The sequence below is a fragment of the Phocoena sinus genome, chromosome 14 (assembly GCF_008692025.1).
Source record: "Phocoena sinus isolate mPhoSin1 chromosome 14, mPhoSin1.pri, whole genome shotgun sequence".
Taxonomy (NCBI): Eukaryota; Metazoa; Chordata; class Mammalia; order Artiodactyla; family Phocoenidae; genus Phocoena; species Phocoena sinus.
Genome location: NC_045776.1, coordinates 38534202 through 38561711, shown reverse-complemented (window position 1 = coordinate 38561711; position 27510 = coordinate 38534202). Strand labels below are relative to the sequence as shown.

At 43.9% G+C, this 27510-nt stretch overlaps 1 protein-coding gene across 3 annotated transcripts in view; it reads left to right on the top strand.

Moving 5' to 3' along the window:
• Positions 1 to 27510, top strand: part of FHOD3 (formin homology 2 domain containing 3) — a 497328-nt gene that overhangs the window by 464729 nt on the left and 5089 nt on the right. For all 3 annotated transcript variants that reach the window (XM_032602812.1, XM_032602814.1, XM_032602813.1), the window contains 3 exons: positions 1116 to 1308; positions 12973 to 13147; positions 19851 to 20012. In XM_032602812.1, coding sequence (XP_032458703.1) covers positions 1116 to 1308; positions 12973 to 13147; positions 19851 to 20012 — 530 coding nt within the window. The remainder of the gene's footprint in view (positions 1 to 1115; positions 1309 to 12972; positions 13148 to 19850; positions 20013 to 27510) is intronic.

The window sequence follows — 27510 nt, the reverse complement described above, 5'->3', positions numbered from 1 at the left end:
ACAAATAAGAGTGATCAGAAAAGTTTTTTTATACAATTAATGGTATCAGTTATATAATACTGTTTATTCAACATAAAAATTATCCTCTGTCTCCTACTATCTTCTTTCTCATTTCCTTAATACCTAAAAATTGGGAACTTCTTTGTTCATTTAATTTTTTTTCCAAAAGTTTTAAGTAGATAGAATCCAGTAATTTTTAATTTATATACTAAACAGCTGAAATAAATTGATTTAGGCCTGCTTGTTTGTTGTGTCCTAATTAAGATTGCATGTAATATTGCAAGAAAATATTTCAAAATATTTACTTTAAGCATCTTTTTACAAGTCATGAATTAACATGTTATTCAAAATATGTTCATGTCAATTCCACGTATTCATTAAAGTGGGTTCCCAAAAACTTGCTAAGCAACATTTCTTTATCCCTTATTCAGTTTTCATATGATCTAGAAACTATGCAATATTTTTCTTAAAATAGTACTTTATCATTTTTCTTATAAAAGTGTTACACACCAGTTTTGGGACTTTCCTGGTGGTGCAGTGGTTAAGAAAACGCCTGCCAATGCAGGGGACGCGGGTTCGAGCCCTGGTCCGGAAAGATCCCACATGTCACAGAGCAACTAAGCCCGTGCGCCACAACTACTGAGCCTGTGCTCTAGAGCCCGCGAGCCACAAATACTGAAGCCCGTGCACCTAGAGCCTGTGCTTCGCAACAAGAGAAGCCACTGCAAGGAGAAGCCTGCACACTGCAATGAAGAGTAGCCCGCACTCACTACAACTAGAGAAAGCCTGTGCGCAGTAATGAAGACCCAGTGTAGCCAAAAATAAATAAATAAATAAATTTATTAAAAGAAAAAGTTTTACACCCCAGTTTTAAAAGACATTAAAACACAGATAAGCACGAAGAAATCCCTGAAATCTCCTGAAATCCCACCACCTTTGTCAGTAAGAAAGTGAGTTGAACTTGATTTCTGGTTGCATTTTCATTCTTCAACCTCAGAGCCCCAAGAATGAAGAGCAGTGTCTTTGGCTGATCGTTTTTTTACTGAAAGTTTGCAGGCAACTGATTTTTGTTCCTTAAACCTGAAGCCCTTGCCACCGTTGTTTCTTCACTGCAGGTTCCACTCCTTTCTGCTCTTTATGGGTCACCCACCTTATGCGATTCGGGAAGTGAACATAAACAAGTTCTGTAGGATCATCAGTGAGTTTGCACTGGAGTATCGCACCACCAGGGAAAGAGTTTTGCAGCAGAAACAGAAACGGGCCAACCACAGAGAGAGAAATAAGACCCGAGGGAAGATGATCACTGATGTAAGTTTCATGAAACCAGTTTCTTTATTTCATTTCTTCTGAAAGTCCGATCAACCATAAACCTCTCTACAGGGGCTTCCCTGGCAGCCCAGTGGTTAAGACTCCACGCTTCCACTGCAGGGGGCACGGGTTCAATCCCTGGTCAGGGAACTAAGATCCTGCATGCCACGCAGCACAGCCAAAAAAAGAAAACAAAAACATAGAACTAAGATATAAATTAAGGATGCGTGGCTGGTGGAGGAACTTTAACCCACCACTTAATTAACTTGGTGTGTTGTATGATACTGATGACTTTAAATGCTTGATTCCATTTACAACCTTTGAGATGTGGATAGAACGGAAGAGGAGAAGAAAAAATACAAGAGGCCCGCATACAGCAAAAAAAATAGAATACAAAAGGTAACGGCACTTATAATAGGAAGACAAATGTACTGATTTGGGAATTGATTCAGGATTTTAATAAGCACAATGATACTATGTAACCAATCAGCTGACACGTGGACCACCCATTCTAGGCATCCGAATGGAGAAATAATTGATGTGGTTGCTCAAAGACATAATCTGATGGGCTCTTGGCAGTCCCTTGAGTTTGAGGGTATCAGGGTGGAAGGAGAGCCCAGAGGACAGTGAATTCATTCAGCAGGAGTTCCCAGTAGCCCCTTGGGGGGGCCCTGCACACTTGCATGCCTCCCCTGCTCCTGGGCTCTTCCCCCATCTCTTCTGCTTCAGCCCTGAGCCCACCCACACCACGGGTGCAGCGGGAAAGCATCAGATGGGAGATGCTTTGTAAGTGGAAGGCAAAGCAATGCATGAGGATGCCAGAGACAGACAAAGACACACAGGGCAGATGCCTCCCTAACGAGCCTTTATGAAGTTTAGCCCATCTTTATATATATCTGAGCGTCACCTTGCCTCTCAGTGATCCAGGGACTGGATAGGCAAAGGAGTAAGCCATAGGGAGTGGCATCATCCTGGGGTTGCAAACCTCTGCCAAACCCAAGTCAGGCAGATTTCTTCCGGGAGGAATAAAATCACTTAAGAACTCACTGAGGCTGCCTTATGTGCCAGACGGGTGTTCACACTGTAGGAGAAACAGAAGACATATGGTTACTATCCACGTTCCTGAGGGTGTAACTTTCTTGGATGCATTACAATTTTGTTACCATTTTAAGGCATTTCTAAGGAGAACCAGGGACTAATCCCCTCACCATTCACCCCACCCTTGATCCCTTGTTTCCTTGGAATTTTCTGGACCCTTAGGGAACGCTCAGATCACTTTTCTGCAGAAGGGACCCTTTCTACAGACTGTTCTGAAGGCCAGTGCCATCAGCTGAGTCTTCTCTCTCCTCTCCTGAAATCTGGGTTCAATCGGATCTTCAGCTTCCTGGAGGACAGCAACTAAGGAAGCAAACTGAATCCATTTGGGCAAACTATAGCCCACATTTCATTCCAAAGTATTATTTTTAAAAGTTTTAAAAGGGAAGTGCTTATGTTTGTGGAAATGAAACATACTGGAGGGTGAAAAATACAAGACCAATATGCATATGCTTATAGTTATGAAAACACACCAGAATTTCTTGCCAAATTCTTGAGATTTTTTACAGATCCCACTAATTTTTAAGTTCTGTCCTTCTCTGAAAATATTCAGTATTACTATTTATAAACAGGGGTAAATGTTTCTAGAACTGGATTCAAAAATACTTAAATTCTCATTAAAGTCTGGACAGTGCACGCTTTTTTAGGGTTCATCCTCAAGGTAGTCCCTGTTTTTAGTGGTCCAAGTGGCACCATTCATGTAGAGAGATTGCCATCTGCTGGAAAATTAGGACACTGTCACCCGAAGCAAAGGACTGAGCTTCAAGTTTTTCCAGCTGTCAATTAGGCGCCTATAGTGTGCCCAGAAAGCGGCACAGGGCACCTAGGAAGATGTGAGTGCAATAACAGACAAGCTTGTACCCCAAAGATGTCATGATCTGGGTAGCAAACAACATATATGCACAACTTAGACCACTGAAAACAAAACCACGCAATAGAGAATCACGGAGCCCCTGAGCATTAGAGCTGGAAGTGATTTTTAGAGACAACTGTAGTAAGTCATTTTTAATATAGATGCTGAATAGTGATGGTGGAAGTGGTTGCAATTAAACAGAGATGACTTTAGAAAAAACATTATTTTATACGACACAGAGAAGTCTGGGTAAAATCTGAAGACCCTACATTCGTAGCCCCACATCTGCTTTTGTGTGCCTGTCTTTCCTCTTCTTTCTCTGTTTCTGAATATGCAGAAGGCTTCCTTTCTTACAATCCAGGAGTCCTACCATGTAAGGTTCAGTGAGAAACTAAGTCATTCCTTGTTCCTTGTGGCCCAGACTAGTTCCAGGCAAAATGGTGACACAGACAAGGCAGCACAAGGTAAGTGTGGCCTTTTCTGCCGTCATCACACCCCAGATGAGTGGTGAGAATGCAGGCTATCCATCCAAGGATTCCCACAGCCCAGCCAAGGACCGTGGTCATCCTGGGTGAGACTTAATCTCTCCCATCCCCAGCTTCCTTTTCTATGAAAATGAAATGCCAGTGACTGGGGGATATCAAGAAGGCTAGAGATTTGTATGTGCAGCACCTTGCATGTGTGTAATTGCCAACAAAATGCCAGCCATCTGGTGAAATAAAGAAGCTCTAAGGTTGAAGCTGGCGGAGTAGAAGGACGTGTGCTCACTCCCTCTTGTGAGAACACCAGAATCACAACTAACTGCTGAACAATCATTGACAGGAAGACACTGGAACTCACCAAAAAAGATACCCCACATCCAAAGACAAAGGAGAAGCCACAATGAGATGGTAGGAGGGGCACAATGACAATAAAATCAAATCCCATAACTGCTGGGTGGGTGACCCACATACTGGAGAAACTTATACCACAGAAGTCCACTGGAGTGAAGGTTCTGGGCCCCTGGCCAGGCTTCCCAGTCTGGGGGTCTGTCAATGGGAGGAGGAATTCCTAGAGAATCAGACTTTGAAAGCTAGAGGGATTTGATTGCAGGACTTGGACAGGACTGGGGGAAACAGAGACTCCACTTATGGAAGGCACACACAAAGTAGTGTGCTCATCGCGACTCAGGGGAAGGAGCAGTGACCCATAGGAGACTGAACCAGACCTACCTGCTAGTGTTGGAGGGTCTCCTGCAGAGGTGGGGATGGCTGTGGCTCACCGTGAGGACAAGGACACTGGCAGCAAATGTTCTGGGAAGTACTCCTTGACGTGAGCCCTCCTGGAGTCCAACATAAGCCCCACCACAGAGCCCTGGTAGGCTGCAGTGTTGGGTGGCCTCAGGCCAAACAACCAACACGAGGGAATCCAGCCCCACCCGTGAGCAGTCAAGTGGATTAAAGTATTACTGAGCTCTGCCCACCAGAGCAACACCCAGCTCTACCCACCACCGTTCCCTCCCATCAGGAAACTTGCATAAGCCTCTTAGATAGCCTCATCCACCAGAGGGCAGACAGCAGAAGCAAGAAGAACTACAATCCTGCAGCCTGTGGAAGAGAAACCACATTCACAGAAAGATAAACAGGATGAAAAGACAGAGGGCTATGTATCAGATCAAGGAACAAGATAAAACTCCAGAAAAGCAACTAAATGAAGTGAAGATAGGCAACCTTCCAAAAAAAAAAAAATCAGAATAATGATAGCGAAGATGATCCAGGATCTCGGAAAAAGAATGGAGGCAAAGGTTGAGAATGTGTAAGAAATGTTTAACAGAGACCTAGAAGAATTAAAGAACAAACAAACAGAGATGAACAATACAATAACTAAAATGGAAACTACACTAGAAGGAATCAATAGCAGAATAACTGAGGCAGAAGAACAGATAAGTGACCTGGAAGACAGAATGGTGGAATTCACTGCTGCAGAACAGAATAAAGAAAAAAGAACCAAAAGAAATGAAGAAAGTCTAAGAGACCACTGGGAAAACATTAAATGCAAAAACATTCACATTATAGGGGTCCCAGAAGGAGAAGAAAGAGAGAAAGGACCCAAGAAAATATTTGAGGAGATTATAGTCGAAAGCTTCCCTAACATGGGAAAGGAAATAGCCACCCAAGTCCAGGAAGCACAGAGAGTCCCAGGCAGGATAAACCCAAGGAGAAACATGCTGAAACACATAGTAATCAAATTGACAAAAATTAAAGACGAAGAAAACTTACTGAAAGCAACAAGGGAAAAATGACAAATAACATACAAGAGAACACCCATAAGGTTAACTGCTGATTTCTCAGCAGAAACTCTACAAGCCAGAAGGGAGTGGCATGATATACTTAAAGTGATGAAAGGGAAGAACGTGCAACTGAGATTGCTCTACCCAGCAAGGATCTCATTGAGATTTGACAGAGAAATCAAAAGCTCTACACACAAGCAAAAGGTAAGAGAATTCAGCACCACCAAACCAGCTCTACACCAAATGCTAAAGGAACTCCTCTATGTGGGAAACACAAGAGAAGAAAAGGACTTACAAAAACAAACCCATAACAATTAAGAAAATGGTAATAGGAACATACATTTCGATATTACCTTAAATATGAATGGATTAAATGTTCCAATCAAAAGACACAGGCTCGCTGAATGGATACAAAAGCAAGACCCATATATATGCTGTCTACAAGAGACCCACTTCAGACCTAGGGTCACATACAGAATGAAAGTGAGGGGATGGAAAAAGATATTCCATGCAAACGGAAATCAAAAGAAAGCTAGAGTAGCAATACTCGTAGCAGATAAAATAGACTTTAAAATAAAGAATGTTACCAGAGACAAGGAAGGACACTACATAATGATCAAGGGATCAATCCAAGAAGAAGATATAACAATTATAAATATATATGCACCCAACATAAGAGCACCTCAATACATAAGGCAACTGCTAACAGCTAGAAAAGAGGAAATTGACAGTAACACAATAATAGTGGGGGACTTTAAGACCTCACTTACAGCAATGGACATAGCATCCAAACAGAAAATTCGTAAGTAAACACAAGCTTTAAATGACACAATAGACCAGATAGATTTAATTGATACTTATAGGATATTCCATCCAAAAACAGCAGATTACACTTTCTTTTCAAGTGCACATGAACATTCTCCAGGATAGATGACATCTTGGGTCACAGATCAAGCCTTGGTAAATGTAAGAAAATTGAAATCATATCAAGCATCTTTTCTGATCACAACGCTATGAGATCAGAAATCAACTACCGGGAAAAAGACGTAAAAAACACAAGCACATGGAGGCTAAACAATACATTACTAACAACCAAGGGATCCCTGAAGAAATCAAAGAGGAAATCAAAAAATACCTAGAGACAAATGTCAATGAAAACACGATGATCCAAAACCTATGGGATGCAGTGAAAGCAGTTCTAAGAGGGAAGTTTACAGCAATATAAGCCTACCTCAAGAAAAAAGAAAAATCTCAAATAAACAATCTAAACCTTACACCTAATGGAGCTAGAGAAAGAAGAACAAACAACACCCAAAGTTAGTAGAAGGAAAGAAATCATAAAGATCAGAGTGTAAATAAATGAAATAGAAACAAAGAAAACAGTAACAAAGATCAATAAAACTAAAAAGCTGGTGCTTGAGAAGATTAACAAAATTGATAAACCATTAGCCAGACTCATCAAGAAAAGAGGGAGAGGACTCAAATCAATTAAATTAGAAACGCAAAAGGAGAAGTTACAAGAGACACCATAGATATACAAAGCATCCTAAGAGACAACTACAGCAACTCTATGCCAATAAAATGGACAACCTGGAAGAAAAGGACAAATTCTTAGAAAGTTATAACCTTCCAAGACTGAACAAGGAAGAAATAGAATATATGAACAGACCAATCACAAGTAATGAAATTGAAACTGTGATTAAAAATCTTCCAACAAACAAACATCCAGAACAAGATGGCTTCACAGGTGAATTCTATCACACATTTAGAGAAGAGTTAACACCCATCCTTCTCAAACTCTTCCAAAATATTGCAGAGGAAGGAACACTCCAAAACTCATTCTATGAGGCCACCATCACCCTGATACCAAAACCAGACAAAGATACTACAAAAATCCAAAATTATAGACCAATATCACTGATGAATATAGGTGCAGATATCCTCAACAAAATACTAGCAGACAGAATCCAACAACACATTAAAAGGCTCATACACCATGATCAAGTAGGATTTATCCCAGGGATGCAAGAATTCTTCAATATATGCAAATCAATCAATGTGATGCACCATATTAACAAATTGAAGAATAAAAACCATATGCTCATCTCAATAGATGCAGAAAAAGCTTTTGACAAATATCAACACCCATTTATCATAAAAACTCTCCAGAAAGTAGGCATAGAGGGAACCTACTTCAACATAATAAAGGCCATACATGACAAACCCACAGCAAAGATCATTCTCAATGCTGAAAAACTGAAAGCATTTCCTCTAAGATCAGGAATAAGACAAGGATGTCCACTCTCAGCACTATTATTTAACATAGTTTTGGAAGTCCTAGCCACAGCAATCAGAGAAGAAAAAGAAATAAAAGGAATACAAATTGGAAAAGAAGTAGAACTGTCACTGTTTGCAGATGACATGATACTACACATAGAGAATCCTAAAGATGCCACCAGAAAGCTACTAGAGCTAATCAATGAATTTGGTAGTGTTGCAGGATACAAAATTAACACACAGAAATCTCTTGCATTCCTATACACTAATGATGAAAAATCTGAAAGAGAAATTAAGGAAACAGTCCTATTTACCACTGCAACAAAGAGAATAAAATATCTAGGAATAAACCTACCTAGGGAGACAAAAGACCTGTATGCAGAAAACTATAAGACACTGAAGAAAGAAATTAAAGATGATACAAACAGATGGAGACATATACCATGTTCTTGGATTAGAAGAATCAATATTGTGAAAATGACTATACTACCCAAAGCAATCTAGATATTCAATGTGTTCCCTATCAAATTACCAATGGCATTTTTTACAGAGCTAGAACAAAAAAAATCTTAAATTTGTATGGAGACACAAAAGACCCTAAAGATCCAAAGCAGTCTTGAGGGAAAAAATGGAGCTGGAGGAATCAGACTCCCTGACTTCAGACTATACTACAAAGCTACAGTAATAAAGACAATATGGTACTGGCACAAAAACAGAAATATAGCTCAATGGAACAGGATAGAAAGCCAGAGATAAACCCACACACCTATGGTCAACTAATCTATGACAAAGACCAGCCAGGGATATACAATGGAGAAAAGACAGTCTCTTCAACATGGGGTGCTGGAAAACTGGACAGCTACATGTAAAAGAATGAAATTAGAACACTTCCTAACACCATACACAAAAATAAACTCAAAATGGATTAGAGACCTAAATGTAAGACTGGACACTATAAAACTCTTAGAGGAAAACATAGGCAGAACACTCTTTGACATAAGTCACAGCAAGATCTTTTTTGATCCACCTCCTAGAGTAATGGAAATAAAAACAAAAATAAACAAATGGGACCTAATGAAATGTAAAAGCTTTTGCAAAGCAAAGGAAAGTACAAACAAGACAAAAGGGCTTCCCCGGTGGCACAGTGGTTGAGAGTCTGCCTGCCGATGCAGGGGACACGGGTTCGTGCCCCGGTCCGGGAAGATCCCACGTGCTGTGGAGCAGCTGGGCTCATGAGCCATGGCCACTGAGCCTGTGTGTCCAGAGCCTGTGCTCCGCAACAGGAGAGGCCAAACAGGGAGAGGCCCGCGTACCGCAAACTAAATAAATAAATAAAGACAAAAAGAAAACCCTCAGAATGGGAGAAAATATTTGCAAACATATCAACGGACAAAGAATTAATCTACCAAAATATATAAAGAGCTCAATGCAGCTCAATATTAAAAAACCAACCCAATCATAAAGTGGGCAGAAGACCTAAATAGACATTTCTCCAAAGAAGAGATACAGATAGCCAAGAAGCACCTGAAAACCTGCTCAACATCACTATTAGAGAAATGCAAATGAAAACTACAATGAGGTATCACCTCACACGAGTTAGAATGGGCATCTCAGAAAATGTACAAACAACAATGCTGTAGAGAGTGTGGAGAAGTGGGAACCCTCTTGCCCTGTTGGTGGGAATGTAAATTGATATTTGATACAACCACTATGGAGAACAGTATGGAGGTTCCTTTAAAAACTAAAAATAGAACTACCATATGACCCACCAATCCTACTACTGGGCAGGTACCCTGAGAAAACCATAATTCAAGAAGAGTCATGTACCACAATGTTCATTGCAGCTCTATTTACAATAGCTAGGGCATGGAAGCAACCTAAGTGTCCATCAACAGATGAATGGTTAAAGAAGATGTGGCACATATACATGGAATATTACTCAGCTATAAAAGAAATGATATGAGGTGTTTGTAGTGAGCTGGATGGACCTAGAGTCTGTCATACAGTGTGAAGTAAGTCAGAAAGAGAAAAACAGGTACCGTATGCTAACACATATATACAGAATCTAAAAAAAAGGTCATGAAGAACCTAGAGGCAGGATGGGAATCAAGATGCAGACCTACTAGAGAATGGACTTGAGGATATGGGGAGGGGGAAGGGTAAGCTGGGACAAAATGAGAGAGTGGCATGGACATATATACACTACCAAATATAAAACCGATAGCTAGTGGGTAGCAGCCACGTAGCACAGGGAGATCAGCTCGGTGCTTTGTGACCACCTAGAGGGGTGGGATAGCGAGGGTGGAGGGAGGGAGATGCAGGAGGGAAGAGATATGGGGATATATGTATATGTATAGCTGATTCACTTTGTTATAAAGCAGAAACTAACACATCATTGTAAAGCAATTATACTCCATTAAAGGAAAATAATATAAAAAATAAGAAAAAAAGATGTGGTACATATACACAATGGAATATTACTCAGCCAATAAAAAGGAATGGAATTGGGTCATTTGTAGAGACGTGGATGGATCTAGAGACTGTCATACAGAGTGAAGTAAGTTAGAAAGAGGAAAACAAATATCGTATATTAATGCATATATATGGAACCTAGAAAAATGGTACAGATGAACTGGTTTGCGGGGCAGAAATAGAGACACAGATGTAGAGAATAAACGTATGGACACCAAAGGGGAAAGTGACGGGGGTGGTGGTGGTGGTGGGATGAATTGGGAGATTGGGATTGACATGTATACACTATATGTATAAAACGGATAACTAATATGAACCTTCTGTATAAAAAAATAAATAAAATTCAAAATTCAAAAAAAAAAAAGCTCTAAGGTTAAAAAAAAAGTCATCTCTTGTCACAAGGCCATTTGCCTAGAGGCAGTGCAGAACTGGAAGCATTTTGTCATTTCAGCTCCCAAAGGTTTAGTCAGTTCTCGAAAGCCTGTGCCTGATTTGCTGGCCTGGCTTGTAAAATCAGTGGAAGCACAAGTTCAATTGAGGGTGTGTTTGATTTAAAATTAAGAAATTGACATGACTTTCACCCTCAATTTATTTTGGAAAAGGGATATTGTATTTAGTTACTTAAAGCAGTTTGTCTGGTGATAATTAAAAGAATGGCGTGTCAGTTCAGACAGCCTCCATGAAGGACAGGTAAGATTTTAAAAAGCACTGAATTTCATGTTTCTGCGGAAAGTGTAATAGGACCTGTTCTGCCCGGCAGTTGTCCCACTTGTCCTGTCTGGCCTGTCTGTAGAAGGATTCACGGGGACCCAGACCCAGCAGCCTGGAAGGGAGAGGTCCAGCACTTGGGATGAGAGGTGGGGGCGACAGCTGATGGATGGAAACAGGCAGAGGGAAGCTGGTAAACAAACTGAGGTCCTGATTGCTGGCAGGTGGTGGTTTCACGGAGCATGGCCAGCCGAGTGGCAGGGCACAGAGTGAGGTCTGTAATGGTCAGAGGACCAGGTAAGCCGGTTATCACCCTCCTAGGCAGCCTCAGGAGACGGGCCTGGAGCTCCAAGTCCCTCCTGACTTTGGTCAGGACCGGTCTTGGGGCTCTCAGAGAGAATGTCCAGACAGGAGGGCTTCGCAGGCAGGGCTCAGCAGCTCCCAAATCAACAGGGTGCACCCTGGTTGTGGTGGCTGAATTCTTTATTTGGAATTTGATGTGACAGTCAGATGATCTCATCTTTGCTGACTTCTGTGCCTTCTAAGAATCCCCTCTGTCTTTCCCATCCTGTCCTGTCCTGTCCTGTCCTTTCCTCTCGAGTAGACTGATGAAGAGGATGAAGTTGAGGTAGGATGTTTATAAACACAAAGAATGCCACGTGTGACCTTCTCAAGCGTGCCGTGTAATCTAACCTGACATAAGCAGCATGAAGTGTCAGCCCTGTTCAGTGCTTTAAACCTTGCATGACTGTTTTCTGCTGGGTTTCCATGTGATCACTAACCCCTTACAGGGGTTCTCATCATGATGTGTGTGCCAGGGACTGACTGAAGGGTAACTGCATTTTCCAAGCTGTCCCTGAGTTCCAGGCCCTGTCAAAAGTGGCAGGGTCAGCAGATCTTTCCTACTGATGGACAAATGGACAGAGGGGTGGGATGGGCAGAAGCTCCTCCCCCTGACCCTGGTGCAGATGCCAGAACCAGAGACCAAGGCAGGGCTGCTCAGCCCTGAAGGATGAGGAAGGAGCTGTGCAGATGGTACAAGTCACGGATGTGTCCCAGGCTCTAGCACCAGGGCTCATACACTGGATAAAAAGAGGGAGCCAGGAGTCTATGGAGCTGCTCTTTGCAAACGTTATTCTAACTGACTTTTTATTTTTCATCCAGATGTTTGGCATTGTGTGCATATGGCCTGATATTCTAGCATACCTCTTGTAAAACATATATGCTGTCTTTCTTCAGCTAGAATTAGAGAATATCATCATGTGAGTGTAATGCTTGTGAAAACAACTAAATTTTTGACACAAGGAGAAGTAGTGAGTGTTGCCAAACTCAGTTTCAGCATGAATTTCTGTGCCATGTTCTGATCTGGGCCCTGAATCAAAGCCTTTTGGGGCCTTTGGCAAGTCACTTAATCTTGGATGGCCTCAGTTTCCTTCTCTGTAAAGTGAGGTGGGACTAGTTCTGGAAAAATCCTTCCCAACTCCTAACACGGTATGATCCTGTAACTGAATCCCACTTTTCAACTTGTACCATCTTAAGTGATATATGAGAAACTTCTAACTGCTTTCTGGCACTACGTTTTGAAAAATAAATCTCACTATATTTGATAAACAAGCATATTTCAATGCTCCTATCAAGGCTGTGGTGTTAGAAACAGATTTGATTTCTGAATTTTTCCCAGAGTTGAGGTCTGTTGCCTCTTGCTGGCTCCCACTGAGGGGATCTGCAGTGAGCTGGGAGACCCACTACCTGGAGGGATGGGTGTGGTCCTTCTGGGGCCAAGGATCCTCTTTCTGATAAGAGAACTTCCCGGATATGCAGATGCTTTGTCATTAGTTCATTGACCCCTCATTGACTGCCCATCACTAACTTGTTTGCAGAATGCACGTAAACAAAAGACAGAGAAGAGAAGGCTTTCCTCAACTAAAGGTTTTCTAAGCTTGAGTTGGCTTTTAGTCACCTCACGCCCTAACCCCCCTTGCTCTTGCAGTCTGGCAAGTTCTCCAGTGGTTCCCCGGCGCCCCCGAGCCAGCCACAAGGCCTGAGCTATGCCGAGGATGCTGCCGAGCACGAGAACATGAAGGCTGTGCTGAAAACCTCGTCCCCTGCCTTGGAGGACGCCACCCCCGTGCTGGGCGTCCGTACACGCAGCCGAGCAAGCCGAGGTAACGCCCTCTTCCAGGGTGGCCACCCCATGGTGTCGGTCCCCGCCACAGGGTACAGATTACTGTGCCCAGGAAGTGGCCGCTCAGGGCCGTCCACTCCCCAGGGTTCTCCCTGCTGACGTCATCATACTTTCCTTCACTCACACCTTTGTGACCCACCTTCAGTAGCTTCATCTCAAAAACAAGCAACCCTTCCCAAAAGCACAACTTAATTCGAACAAGAGGAATTAGTATTGTGAACGAATCCTCCTGGGTTAAAGCCCCCAGGCCAAATTGAGCCAGCCATTTATTCTTGTAAATAAGGTCTTATTGGAACACAGCCACCCTTCCTTGTGTGTGTGTTGTCTAGGTGCTTTTGCACTGCGGTGGCAGAGTGGAAGGGTTGCGACAGAGACTACAGGGACCATAGAGACTAATGTTTTTACTCTCAGGTGGGGTACAGAAAAAGTTTGATGACCCTTGGATTAAAACGCTATCCCTTTTTGCCTCTAAAATCCTTGGAGGCAGAGAGGAAACTAAAACTTCAAGATGGTAAAGACAGATAAGAGTTTCCAGGTTTGTTTCATGACCTGGAAGGGGACTTTTTGTTTTAATTAAGAATTGAGATGCACTTTGCATCTGAGAATGTTACGCGTATTCCCTGGTCTAGTCTGATGCCACATGAACCTTCCTAAGTTTCCTCGCTGCCTGCAGGATCCAGCCCACGCGATTCATGCTGTTGTTTGAGGTTCCCTGGGGTCTGGTCCCCTCCTGGCTCCCACACTTGGCTTTCACTCAGCCCCACATTGTGGGCAGTGCCCTACTCTGCACACCCTGTGTCTGCCTGAGCCCCTGCCATTGCTCATCCCGTCCCCTCTCCTCTGCCTGTCCCCTCTTCACCTCCAGAATCCACCTCCTCCGCGTTCTCTGCCTTGCCATGTACTCCTGAGACCCCAGTTTAGGTCTCAGGAACTTAAAAACTTTATAACTAAAGAGGATAAACTCCTGGAGGACCAGCTTTGTCCTCTTGGTGTTTGCTTAGCACACAAGCTAGAAGAAACCATGTATTTATTGCCCACATTGGAATGTTTTAGTGTGTAAAAGGGGTTCAAGTAGTAATTACAGTGGGAAAATAAATAAAACTGTGCAGTCTGGGTGAACTGGATCATGGGTTACCTTACACGTCACAGAACCTCAGTAATGAATGAGAGTGTGCAGCGCCCATCAGGCCCTTGCTAGGCTCCAGCGAACATCCAGGCTCACAAGATGTTAGGAAGGCAGCCAAGATCTAGAGGGCTGTGACCTGGAGAAACTCCTGAGAAGACCCAACAGTGACTTCTATCTAGCTTTGCTGACTGCCCTTTTTTTAAATTTTAATTTTGCTGTTGTCAACTATGTTAAGTATTAAAAAATGATGATAGGAATAACAACTTTAACATAAAAGAAAAAACAAAGGCAGTTCCAGGTGTTCTTTGACAGGAAGGGAGTCACGTGGTGCATATAGTTTCTTGTATCTTCTTGTGAACCAAGGGCCACAAGCTGCTCTAGAGGAGGAGGGTTGAAGGGACTTCCAGGCTGAGTTCTAGATCCATAAGGTTTACGCGGGATTCCCAAGTGGAGCTGCACTTCAGGCTATTTTATAAATGACCAAATGTTCTTCTTATTTCACGTGAGTATAGTGTCACTGAATCTAGTTCCTTCTCCTCTTCTCAACGTTGGACCTTTAACAGGGCTTTTACTCTGTGATATACAGCTTAGACTATGCCGGAAAAAGGGCCGCCTCCACCCACCCTTCCCCAGTGTTATCCTGACTGAGACACAGATGATAAGTAGAAAAGTCATGCCTCCTACTACAGTCTTGATTCCCAGACTATACCCCAAATACATGCAGGTATTATTATTACATCAAAGAATCACAGATTAGGTTCTCTGGGATTTGGTCTTTCCAAACCCTCTGACTTTTAGGTAGTTTTGGATGTGGAATTAGGGAAAGAAAATAAATTATGATTTGGCAACGCAAAGGCAGCCTTTTGGTGACCAACATCAGACGGACGCAGCTATGACAAACCACAGTCCTGAGCACTTCGTGTGGGACATTCTGATTGTCTGGTTTTCTATGTGGAAAGAAAGATGCCCTCTTCTTGGCCAGTGCTGTCTATAAAATGCCTCCATTTCTCAGAAAAACCAAGAAGTGACAGGAGAGAGTGTGTAAATAAGACAGAATATAAGAGGAGAGAAGAAAGTGGGGAAGGTCAGAAGTTGAAGAAAATTATAGCATTAAATGCTGAGCAGTAGTGACTATCAGTCTAGACAAAGTGTAAAACAAGGATAAAAATAAAATAAAGCAGCTTTGCAGTGTTGGGGGGTATGGGGATGGGAATCACTGGCCTCCCAAAAGGCCTAGGACATCCCATGCATGAGTCTGTCTGTGTCTCAGCAGCTCTTGCAGGCTTTGTCTGCTAGGCTAACCGTGGACACCAGGAGATCAAGGGCAGCATTAGTACCTGCGCCACAGTGACCCCAGCCATCAGGAGTCTTGAGCCACTGTACCTTGGTGGATACAAGGGTAGTGCAATGAAAGCCACCTTGGGAGATGGAGTCCAGTATCTCTAATGGAATGTAACATGCTGTGCTAATTTTAAAAGAGAAAATAGAAAATCCTTCCTGACTGGAAAGGACAAAGAGAAAAAGATATTGCTAGGTTTGTACAATATGGGTTCCTTTTCACTAATTGACAAAAGGGATTAGAAAGGAAAGCTGTTCAGTTTCTCTGCACATGCAGAGACTTCTGCTTCCAGGTGGCATGTCGTAGGGAGGAACAAGCCACCACTCCTGCTGCCATTACCAGAAACTTTAATAAAATAACAAAAGCTTTCTCTCAAAATCCATCAGGGAACTGTGAAAGGGAAGAGGACTAGACAAACTAGAATTCTAGGTGAGCTGAGAGCACCTCTCTAAGAGCATTTGCCAAGTCTGGGCACAGGCTGAGAATGGGACTTGCCATGCGCAGAGTGACTTTAATAGTAAAGAGAAGCCAGCAGGACTTCTAGTGGTCATGTGAGCTGGCGTAAGAGGTTGGAGCTAGAGGAGCTTCAAATGCAGACAGTTTTCTCCATGAGACATTTGCAAAGTGCTGGGGCAGCATGGGGAGGGGGAGGCTGGGCCAGAAAGGCTGCAGGAAATCTCCTACAGTCTTGAAGTTCTGAGGAAACAAAGACAAGCTAGAGTAAGCGCCTTCAACAAATGCATACAGATAGTTAAAGACAGAATATTTAAAGACAGGAGTGGACTGATACTCAATGAAAACTGCTGTCTGGCCCCAACCCTGCTCAGTCCTTCACTGTGTCTGCTTAACAGGAAAGGGTAAAGACTGGAGAAAAATGACACCGACTTCAGTCTCTGCATTCTTTTCTACACAAAGTCCAGTGCATAGTCAAAATTATGAGCCAAGAGAACATGAAAACATGGCTGACAAGAAGAAAAGTAGAGCAGCAGATCCACAGGTGATCCAGATGTTGAAATTTGCAGTCAAATTTAACCATTTATAAGTGTTAACGAAAATAAAGGAAAATAGAGGCAAATTGATTAAAAGGTTGAAATTTATAAGAAAGAATCAAATGGAAATTCTAGAACTGAAAAAAAGAAAGATTTAAAACGATAAACTGATATCATGGGTTTAACAGCAGACTGGTCCCAGCAAAAGAGATTAGTGAATTCAAACAACACGGGTTAATAGAAAATGTACAAACTGAAGCATGGTGAGAAAAAATGGAACAAAATGTAAGAGATATGTGGGACACAGTCAAGTGGTCTAATGTGTCTGTAACTGGAGTACCAAAAAGAAAAGATGGGTAAAAAGAAAAATTAAAGAAACAATGGCTGAGAATTTCCCAAAGGCTCATGATAGATATCAACCCACATATTTAAAACACATAACAAATCCAAGGAGAGTAAACTCAAAGAAAACCACATCTAGGCATACCATGGGCAAACTGCCAAAAACCAAAGATATAAATAAAATCTTTAAAACAGCCAGAGAGAAAAGAATGTACTTTCTAAGGAGCAACAGTAAGAATGATGACTCACTATTGACAGAAGCTATGGAAGTCAGAAGAAAGTGGAATGGCATCTTTAAATTGCCAAAAAGAGAACTTTCTAATCTAGAAGTCTATACACAGGGAGATTCTTTCAAAAACAAAGGTAAGCATTTATTAGATTAATATAATATCTATTTGGATATAATTATTTTCCTTTTAGACTATTTCTTTAAGTTAGATTTTTAAGGGAAAAATTAGTTACAGTGTTTTCTTTCAAACTACAGTTTACATATTTTCAAAAGTAAAGTTCAAATAAAGTGATATAGTCCTATCATGGTCTATAATGCTTTATCCCCTCCACCATATGTCTATCTATATATATTCATATATATTATATATAATAATTTTACAGACATCTCAGTATATATAAATGCCTGGCTAACACTTGGGAGACCATGGGGAGCCAAATGGCCCTTTGGAGTCTGTAAGTTATGGGCAGTGTTCTCCTGTGGCTGTATGTGCGTGTAGAGGTTCCAGAAAGAGAAGCATATACACGACCAAGAAGAATGGGCATAAATGGTAATCAGGTAGTGACAACAGTCACCAAGGGGCGAGGGGATAAGAAAGCAGAACCAAGAATGAGGTCATGAGAAAATGATGGCATCACAAAACCGAGTCTGACAGTCCTGGACAAATGGCAAGATGTTCCTTGTAAGCATCTCCTGACCCATCACAGTGAAAGCAGATTCCCAGGAATGTATAAGATGAAAGTATAGGTAATTCTCATGGAAAGATCAGATGATGCCTTCATTTCTGGCTCATCAGGAGCAAATTATATTATATTATGAGCAAAGACACTTGATTGAGCTTTGTGTGTTTGGGAAGGGTAGCTTGGCATTTCAAAATGAGGCACAGAATTATAAATCAGTAGGTAAAAGGGAAAACAGGAAATTGCTGGGCAAAAAGCAATTGCTGTATTGATGGCTCTGCTATGAGGAGGGCCGTGGTTCAGAGGCTCCCCAGAGCCCCAGCCTGAGAGCTGTGCCACTATGAGGCCTCTTGCCTCCAACTTGAACACCTGGACCAGCCTGAGAATGCAGAAAAATTCAGCAATTTCAAATATTCGTTTCTGAGAAGAACATATTTTTAAAGGGTTTTATGATGCTGAAAAAGCTAGTCTTCTGATGGAAGCAAGTAGATCAGACTCCCTTGGGCACAAGCAGAAAAAGTAAAATGTCCTGACTTTGTATATCCCAGTGTTGTAGGTCTGCTCCCGCTCATAACGCAAAACGATTTTTATAAATGACCACAAAAAAGACGTTGTCATCAGAAAGCATTGTTGTCCTATGGCCACAGGTCTCAAATAGTGCAGGTGGTCCAACACTGGAATCCTGGTACTCCTTTTGCAACGTGTTTATTTAATTCAGTCATGTGAACTTTACTAGCAGAAATTATGACTAAATTATAGCATATTACATATTTGCAGTGAACTTTCAACCACAAACACATGTCTATAAAATGTGCAGTCTACTGAACTGTAATCAACTATTCCCAACTATTTCTATCAATATCCAAACACCGAACGTTTTGAAAAATTAGTATAGAAATATAGAATTCAAAATTTAAGATATAGATTTACTACCATTGTTTCACCTGTGGTTTGAGAAAAGCTGACTGTTCTTCAGCTTTAGCTGGACCTTGGACAAGTTCAGGGTACCTGTGTTCCAAAAACATAAAAGTCTGAGAACACTCACCTACAGGATTTTAAAGTTGTATGTCTATTACAAAGAGAAGTAGAGGTAGAGGAAATTCACACTTTTGAGCACACTGTACATCTTTTTTCTTACAGAAGCATATTTCGCATCTTAGAGAAGAGATTTCACAAGGAAGCTGATCAGTCACAAAGGCACAGTTTTTGATGAATTAAAATAGCATTCATTTCTAAGTGTTTAATATTACTTGGGAACCCATGTTTTTGTGGTATTTTCTTCTTGCTGGTCTAGGGGCAGATGCTTTTATACCAGACTTGGACTGTCTCAACATACAGCTATTTATAAACATATTTTTTCTGGTCAGGGAGCAGATGAATGTACCAAAAAAAATGTTGTGTTAACTCCCTTTTCCTGGTAGAAGAGGACAATCCTGTTATGATTTTTAAAGGCTAGTTAATCCAAAGATAAGCTATATGTTACAAAATCCATTGATTTTTATTTAACTGAATGAGAAGTTGGGGCTAATTGACATTCGCTAGGCACATACAACCACAGATGGGGAGCTGACTTAACAAATGTCTCTGGACATTTCTGGAAGCACTCAACTGGGTATCTGTGATGTACATAGCGGCACACGGTGTGGGAAGTCTGCCCTTCCACGACCACAGGACCTGGCAGGTGGAGGCACATCCACGACAGGGAGAGACGACATCACAGCTGTGTGACAGGGTAGTATGACATAAGGGCCTCAGGTATGGATTCATGGGAGGTCAGAATCTGGAGGGTGATGGTCACAGGTCACTGTGGTGCCCCTGCAGTGGGGACGGGGGAACACCCTTAGATCCATCAGGAGGCTCAACCCTGGCTCTGGCCTCTGCTGTGCTCTGTTGCTGACGAGCTTTGCTGCTGCAGGAGCAGTGCTGTGTTTTCCTTCTCTCTGAGTACCTCGTGCTCTCTGGTTGTTTAATTCTTCAGGATCCACTAGTTCATGGACTGTGGGAATGGATGACTCGCCTAGTGTCACGGGTGATGCAGCTGATGAGATCATGGACCGCATCGTCAAGTCAGCCACCCAAGTGCCCAGTCAGCGAGTGGTGCCGCGGGAGAGGAAGCGCTCCCGGGCCAACCGGAAGTCTCGTAAGTGCCTTGGAGTTAGGATGTGGGACTCTGCCTGCAGGGACCAGCCCTCCAGTTCTGTATGACCCAGGAAGGGCAGGGACTCAGAGGTGGGCTCCGGTGAATTGTCAGTGGTGCCCGGAGGGCCCACCTGTGCCCATCGACAAAAGATTTCGTGCTGGACAGTCAGCATTGGCCACTAGGGAGGAGGAATTCTGCAGCCACCTGTCCAGTGTATTTGCTGTTTCTGGTCAGACCTCCCCCAATTCACACTTTGTCCCCAGGAAGGTGTGAAAGGCCCTTAGATGACTCTGGTGTGTAGGGGTGGGCACAGTGGGACCCGTTGCCAAGTACTGCCCTGGATGCTTTGCTGAGGCCATATTATTGCCCCTCACCCAGCATCAGGGGCTACTTTCTGGGCTGGAGACTGTCCCCCCAGGGGTTCACTGCTGCTCATGGGCATATGCTGAAGGTGAAACCAGGGGTGGCAGCGATTTTCGGTCCTTAGGATGCTTGAAATAGTTCATGTTAGCCTAGGTTCACCAGTTGTTTTTCTTTCCTACCAAACAGAGGATTCAACTAAATCAAAGCGACTTATTTGCCCTTGTAGTCTCAGCCTGTTACCTGCCCCTATCCACCGAATGACGGGTGTGGAGTTGCCTCTGTGGGCACCATGCTGACTCTCACAGGGATGGCTCTCTGTAGAGAAGCAGGGTTCTCTAAACCTTTGACATCTGCCTTCATGGCCGTGGCCCTAGTGTGTTTCAGAAGAGACCTTAGCCCCCAAGCTTTGGCCTGGTGCTGGTCACTCAAGATCAATCCCTAGGACAGGGATTTATGATGTTTTGTAAAGAGGAAATCTGGCTGCCTCCTCATTTCCTGGCTCCCAAAAGTGAAAGGAGGGAGAGTGGCTGTCAGGAGGCAGGAGTTCAGTAAGAACTCAAACTCAGAGCCCCCCAGGCGCCGCCACCTTTGAGATTCGTACAAGAGGTGACTGAGTTTTGGGCTGCATATTTTGGACGCCTTGGTTCTGTTTGACCCGTTGACGTGCTTGTTTCCAGGGTAAAGAACACTAAACCAAATTGCTGCAGACTCTCGGACCCTGCTCATTTTATATCATTGGCTTTAGATTCTGACAGGAATTTTTCCCCAGAAAAGAAAATATCACTTGACACCTCCACCAGGGAGAAGCAGAGTTTCTCAAACCACAGGACTTGGGGGCTGGGGGTTGTGATTCTCATTCAGTGAGATGAGTGGTTGAGAGTCTGTTTTCACCACACTCCTAGATGAGGTCCATCCTGCTGGTACACACTTTGAGTAACTTTTTTTTTTTTAAGACTTTAATTTTATTTATTTATTTTTGCTGTGTTGCGTCTTCGTTTCTGTGCGAGGGCTTCCCCTGTGGCAAGCGGGGGTCACTCTTCATCGTGGTGCGCGGGCCTCTCACTATCGCGGCCTCTCTTGTTGCGGAGCACAGGCTCCAGATGCGCAGGCTCAGTAGTTGTGGCTCACGGGCCTAGTTGCTCCGCGGCATGTGGGATCCTCCCAGACCAGGGCTCGAACCCGTGTCCCCTGCATTAGCAGGCAGATTCTCAACCACTGTGCCACCAGGGAAGCCCCTGAGTAACTTCTTGAACTGTGGCTCTCAACCATGGCTGCACATTAGAACTTTCTGCAGAGCTTTAAAATTTCCAGGTGTCTGGGCTGTACCCAAGCTGACCACCTGAGAACCTCTGCGGTTGGGCCCTGCCCAGGCCCCTTGGGTGATTCGTGGCCTTAGGAGAAGGACTCTTGTTCCACTCTGTGCGCCCCCTGCCACATTCCCTCTGTTCTTTAAATGGAAAACTATCATTCAGGGGCACTGGCTTTTTACATCTTCAGAAATACGTTTGTGGGCTCCAACATCAATATCTAAGACCTTTACATTTATTTTTTCCGACATTTCACTATTTCCTGGTGCTGCTGTGAATTCTTTGCCATTCTCTTGGGGCTCCCATGTAAGACCTTGGCTAGGGACTTGCTATTTAAAGTTGTTCCTCAGACAGTATGGGCACCTCTTGGAGGCTGGTTAGAAATGCATATTCATGGGGACCTCTCCAGGGCAACTGATTCAGAATCTGCATTTAACAAGATCCCCAGGGGACCCCATGCACGATAACGTGGAGGGGGTCAATGGGGTATGAGGCCAGGACTGGAACTGCAGGATCCCCAGGTGTGCACATCTTGGGGAGCAAACTCATCTCCAGAGGGGTGAGGCTGACCCACACTCTCTCCACACTGCATGCTCCAGGCCAGGCCGGCAAAGCACTTGCCTTTTTGCCTGTCTGAAGCGTGTGAAATAGTATTCCTTATGGTTTTCACTTACTTTTCCCTGCTAGTGTACTAGGAAGGTCGAGCCTCTCGTGATTTGCATCTCTTCTTTTGTGTATGGCTTGTCCATACCATTTGCCTGTTTTTCTCTTGCTCTTTTTCATGAACAGAAATCTCTTTCTTAAATAGTTTTTTTTTTTTTTTTTTTTTTTTTTTTTTTTTTTTTTTGCGGTACGCAGGCCTCTCACTGTTGTGGCCTCTCCCGTTGCGGAGCACAGGCTCCGGACACGCAGGCTCAGCGGCCATGGCTCACTGGCCCAGCCATTCCGCGGCATGTGGGATCTTCCCGGACCGGGGCACGAACCCGTGTCCCCTGCATCGGCAGGCGGACTCTCAACCACTGCGCCACCAGGGAAGCCCACTTAAATAGTTTTTTAAATGAAACTTATGAGAGGCTTTTTCAGGTGCCTTAAGTAGATTATCTTCAGTATTTGCCCTTTATTGCCCTCCTCTTATTTACTTCAATAAACCGGTAAGCAAATGGCAGAAATTTTGCACCAGTTAACGCCTGGCTTTCCTGCAGTGGGCAACCTTAGTGCAAGAGTCTCCACTGGGAGGAGCTGGGAAAAGCATGTGGGGAATCAGACCACGGGAGAGGAGTTGAGAAAGGATGCCAGATCAGGGAGTGCCCTCCAGAAGGTGGGCAGGGTTGGGTCAGGGACCTCAGAAAAGGAGATTGCCTGAGAGGGGCCTGGCCCAGGGTATGTACTCCTCCTATAGGTTACATGTCTGTGTTGGCAAAGAGTGTTGGCCCTGCCCTCTGGTCTAGAGAGAACCAGATTCTTAGAGAGACACAGAATGTCACTGGGAACAATAACACAGCCATAATGAGTTTTCCTCTTCAATCTGGCCAGAGAGAAATTTTGCCTGTTTTTGTGGTTGACATAAAATAATTTCCTGTGGTATCGTTTCCATTCCAATCTTATGCAAAACAGCCCTATATTCTTTTTATTTAGCCCAACACATTTTGTCCTGTGATGCAGTTACTACAACAAATACAGCACTGCATGTATGTAAATGTTTATCTGTAGCAGGTTTAGTTAATTAGTAATGGCACCATCCACAGAAATGTAAGATGGGGGAAGTTACTTTGATTTCTAATATAAAGGGATGTAAACTCTAGCTTTTCATAAGAAGTTAAAGGAATGAGAAAATAACAGTTTGCAAAATCGATGTGACGTGTTGGGCTGGGGCCTCACCCTGAAACGATGCTGCGTTTGATTTGATTGTGTAATGGTGGCCATGTGGCAAGTGGGTAAACGAATAACCAGCATATTTGGGCTATACCTCATTTGGCTAAAGACAATAATCGTCCAGCTATTGTAGGAGACCAAACAGAATCCAGCTCATAACCTAGAAATTTATGACCTGCAAGACCCTCAAGAATCCTCTGAGATGCTTAAAACATCTGCTTTCGTGTTTGATGCTGGTGGCTAGGCCTACATCCACCAAATGTCCTGCTTAAAGCCTGAAATATGCAGCCAGTTGGGACTCACCGAGGGCACCGTAATGGATTCGCAGGTTCCCAGGCTCTGCCCCTTCTGTTGTTTTCCCCGCTGGTGCCATTGGGGTCTCATTAAGTAAAATGTTTCGAATTGTCCAGTTGATTTCTAGCCTGTGAAATGTCAACACAACGCTCGTCATATGCTTCCCCAGATTCTGGCCACGGCTCTCAGGTCGGCTGGTGGAGATGGCCAAGAGAGCGTTCTCCAAGCTCTTTGTTTTCTTCTTATTTGGGTTTCTCTTTTCATCATACTGGGGCAAGTCCTTTGTCCCGGGGCTACTTGTTCTCTTAGGCCTCCCGGATGTTGGTCTTCCCTAGAAAACCCTGAAGCTGACGGGCATCTGAGATCTCCTTCCCACTGTGATTCTGCAGGACGGGCCTGGGGCCTGGGGAAGAAAAGGACCCCTTGTGTTCTTTTCTGTGGGACCCAACTTCAGAAGAGGGTCTCTGCCCAGCTGGCTGCCTGCATGGAGCCATTACCCTGGACTATCACAGAGCAGAGCAGGGATTAGGGACTCATAATTGGCCTTTTTCTCTTTCCTGCTAGAGAGGCTGAATGCCCCCTCTCCTGTTGAGTTTCTCTTCAAGGGGAGTCTGGGCCCCACCTGGGACATGACCGTGCAGTTTTGCGCTCAGGGCTATATTTCTTTAAAAATGCAATCACTTCGATATGACCTACAAATAATCTAACAGTGTCTTAGGAACAAAAGAACAGTTTCTCAGTGGGAAGGGCCAGAAGCCTGATTCTAGGGGCTGCTAGGAAAGGAACACTGAACTCTGACCTGACTTCAGGCTCTCATCTCACCCCATCTCTTATGAGGCTTCAACATTCCTCTTGAAGGGCATGTGACATATTCACGTTGATTCGATATAACTAAAATCTTATTTTACAGAATATTGAGGGGTGTTGCCATGCTATCTGTTAAGTAGGATTCCGTGGAGAAGGAGAACGAACGAATCTGAAAAAAAAATATTGAATCTGTTTTAGGGAAAATGGGAGATATGCCTCACAAAATATTAGATTGATCCCTGGAACTGATAAGCACTCAGCTTAGTTTAGTTGTGTCTAATTTTCCAAAGTGGTATTTGAAAATGTTCAGGAATTTTCCCACTAATCCCATTAAGAAAAATTTCCCTGCATGTTATTTACATAGTTCTTCCCTACTTAGAAATTTTATATTCTTTTATAGGGACAATGGAATGGGCCAGAGACTTTAAAACGGATGCTCTTAGAATACAGTAAAATAAGATGTCAGTGGAAAGGACCAAAGTCTCTCAATCAAATTTTTGTCTTCTCAACATCATTACTATTTACTCAGCACCTAATTATTCTTCGAGCTCATTAAAGCCGGACTGATTCCTCCTCTAAAGACAGCTAAGGGCAGCCACCCTTGTGTACAGGACACATGACAGGAAGATAAATAGAATAAGTCCAAGAGAGAATCAAAATCTTTTCCCTAAACCCAGGTGGAGAGTCACTGCATTTTAGAGGGCCAGCGTAAGGGTTCGTGCCTCTGGGGAGAAGTGCCACCCCCATTAGCGCCCACTCCAGGCTTCGGGAGTACAGTGACCAGAGGGGATGGAGCTGACAGCGGCTCTAAGATTCACTGGGGCTCACTTTAAACCTATGGTGGGTGTCAAGCCCTTGTCACTAGAAAAGGAAGATGGGGAAGTAAGGAAGGCATTTGCAGCCTGGCTCTGCACTGGGAAGGTCTTGGAGGCAGGGCCGGATGGGCACAGGAAAGGGACTGTGAAGGGGTTTGATGGTGGTGGGCTGGGAGGCATGATTAGAAGTCTGTGGACAGGTGAGAGAAATGAGGCCCAGATCACAGCAGGTGCTATCAGAACAGACTCCAAGTCACCTGGAGACAGGTCCTAAACAAGGGTGTACGGGCCTTGTACCCAAGCCCAAGGGGGTGGAAGCAGCCCCCTGCTCTAGAGCAGGGTCAGGCTGGTAACCAGGACTCTGATGTGGAAAGAAGCTTAGGTAGAAGCTTTGGGGTTAGACAGGTGGTGCCGGAAGAGCTTGGAAGGGTCTCACTGCCCTGAATGGCCCTCTGGTTGTTGTATTTTCGGACAAATCTCCCTTCCAAATTGGGAACTAGCACTTTGAAAAAGGAGGCTGGCTGTGTGTCCTCCACTGTGTCTGTCTGTATGCCAGGCACCCTTTTTCCCCAGAGTGGAAGTTCAAGAGGAGGGAGGATCAGTAAACAAGAGGAACCTGAGAATTTGTCTTTCCTGCGTAAGAGCAAAGTAGAGGGTTCTAGGAAGGGTGCTTTGGAAAGTGCCAAGCACCTTACTGGCAGGGGGTTACAGTAGTTCATTGCCTTTGCTGCCAAGTTCAGATGGAATCCAGTTCCATGCTTGGGAATTTGCATAGTCATACAGCCGAGGAGACTGTTCCCGTATAAATGGCTTGGCCTCACTGAGCCTCAGTCTTCTTTGGTACAGTGAAGGCGGTCGTGCCAGCCTCCCGGGATGGTTGTGAGAGTTAAGCGGGGCACCTATGACGGGTTCTCAGCACCCTCCTTCCCTTCACACTTCTGTCCAAGGGTCCCAAACATGGTAGGAATGTGAAGCTGCCTGCAAGCGTTTAGGAGCTGCCAGGGAAGTCACCCATGAGCCTGTGCACAGAAACCACACCTGCCCCCTTATCACTTTGCTCCCATCACCCTCCTGGCTCCTCGTCCACCATTGTCCACCTCATTTGGCCTGCTGTAATTTGTAGACCAGACCCATCTTCCCCTCTCTTTTTACCCCCAGGACACTGGTGCAATGGCTTGCCCCTGTGCACGGAAGCCTGGATTGTTAGCAATGTATGTGTCTAGTATTGTTGTGACATCCCAGTAAGCACTAAAGAGCTAGACTGCATCTGGAAAGGGGGAAGGCAGTTCTGTTCTGTCCAGGACTTGCAATAATGCTGAGAACTCTGAGCTCGGAAAGCAATGGAGAGAACTGTTTCATTTCTTTCCACCCAGGCCAGATTCCATCCCCTCCCTGTCCTCCCCAACAACGTGACTCACAAGAAGCAGTCTGCTTTTGCATTCCAACTGATTGCTTTCTGTTCAGTGCTTAGCTAGGAACCAAAGAGATTATTGAGGAGCACTGGGTGTGAACGTAGCCACAGATGTAGGAGGGAAGTGGGGTGGGGGCACTGCGCAGCCAAGACCGTGGCCAGACCAGTGGCTGTAGAAAGCACCTGATACCATAAGTATTGCTGAGAGCCATCTCAGCATGAGTGAACCTAGTTCCGGGTTAGGCAGAATTCGGAGACTTCAGCCCTATCACTACAAAGGCCGTTGCCTTCATGAGCGGCCCCCTTTCCCCGCATCTCACTCAGATGGCAGTGTTCTAAGTCAGGGATCTGAATCTCCTGGGGAGGTTAGAATGCACTGTTGGGGCCTCTCCCAGAGACCTTGGGTCTTTGTGCCCAGGCTGAGTCTAAGAAGTCGAGTTTAAATCAACCAGGTCTGGGAACCTTGGCTTCTTGTCATTGTTATTCCACATTTTATTTTTTTAGCTTTTGATTTTGAAAGAATTTTAGACTTAACAAAAACGTCACAAAAATAGCACAGAGCGTTGCCTTACATCCTTCACTCAGCTTCCCGTCATGTTAACACCCAGGACAATGCATCAAAAAATTAA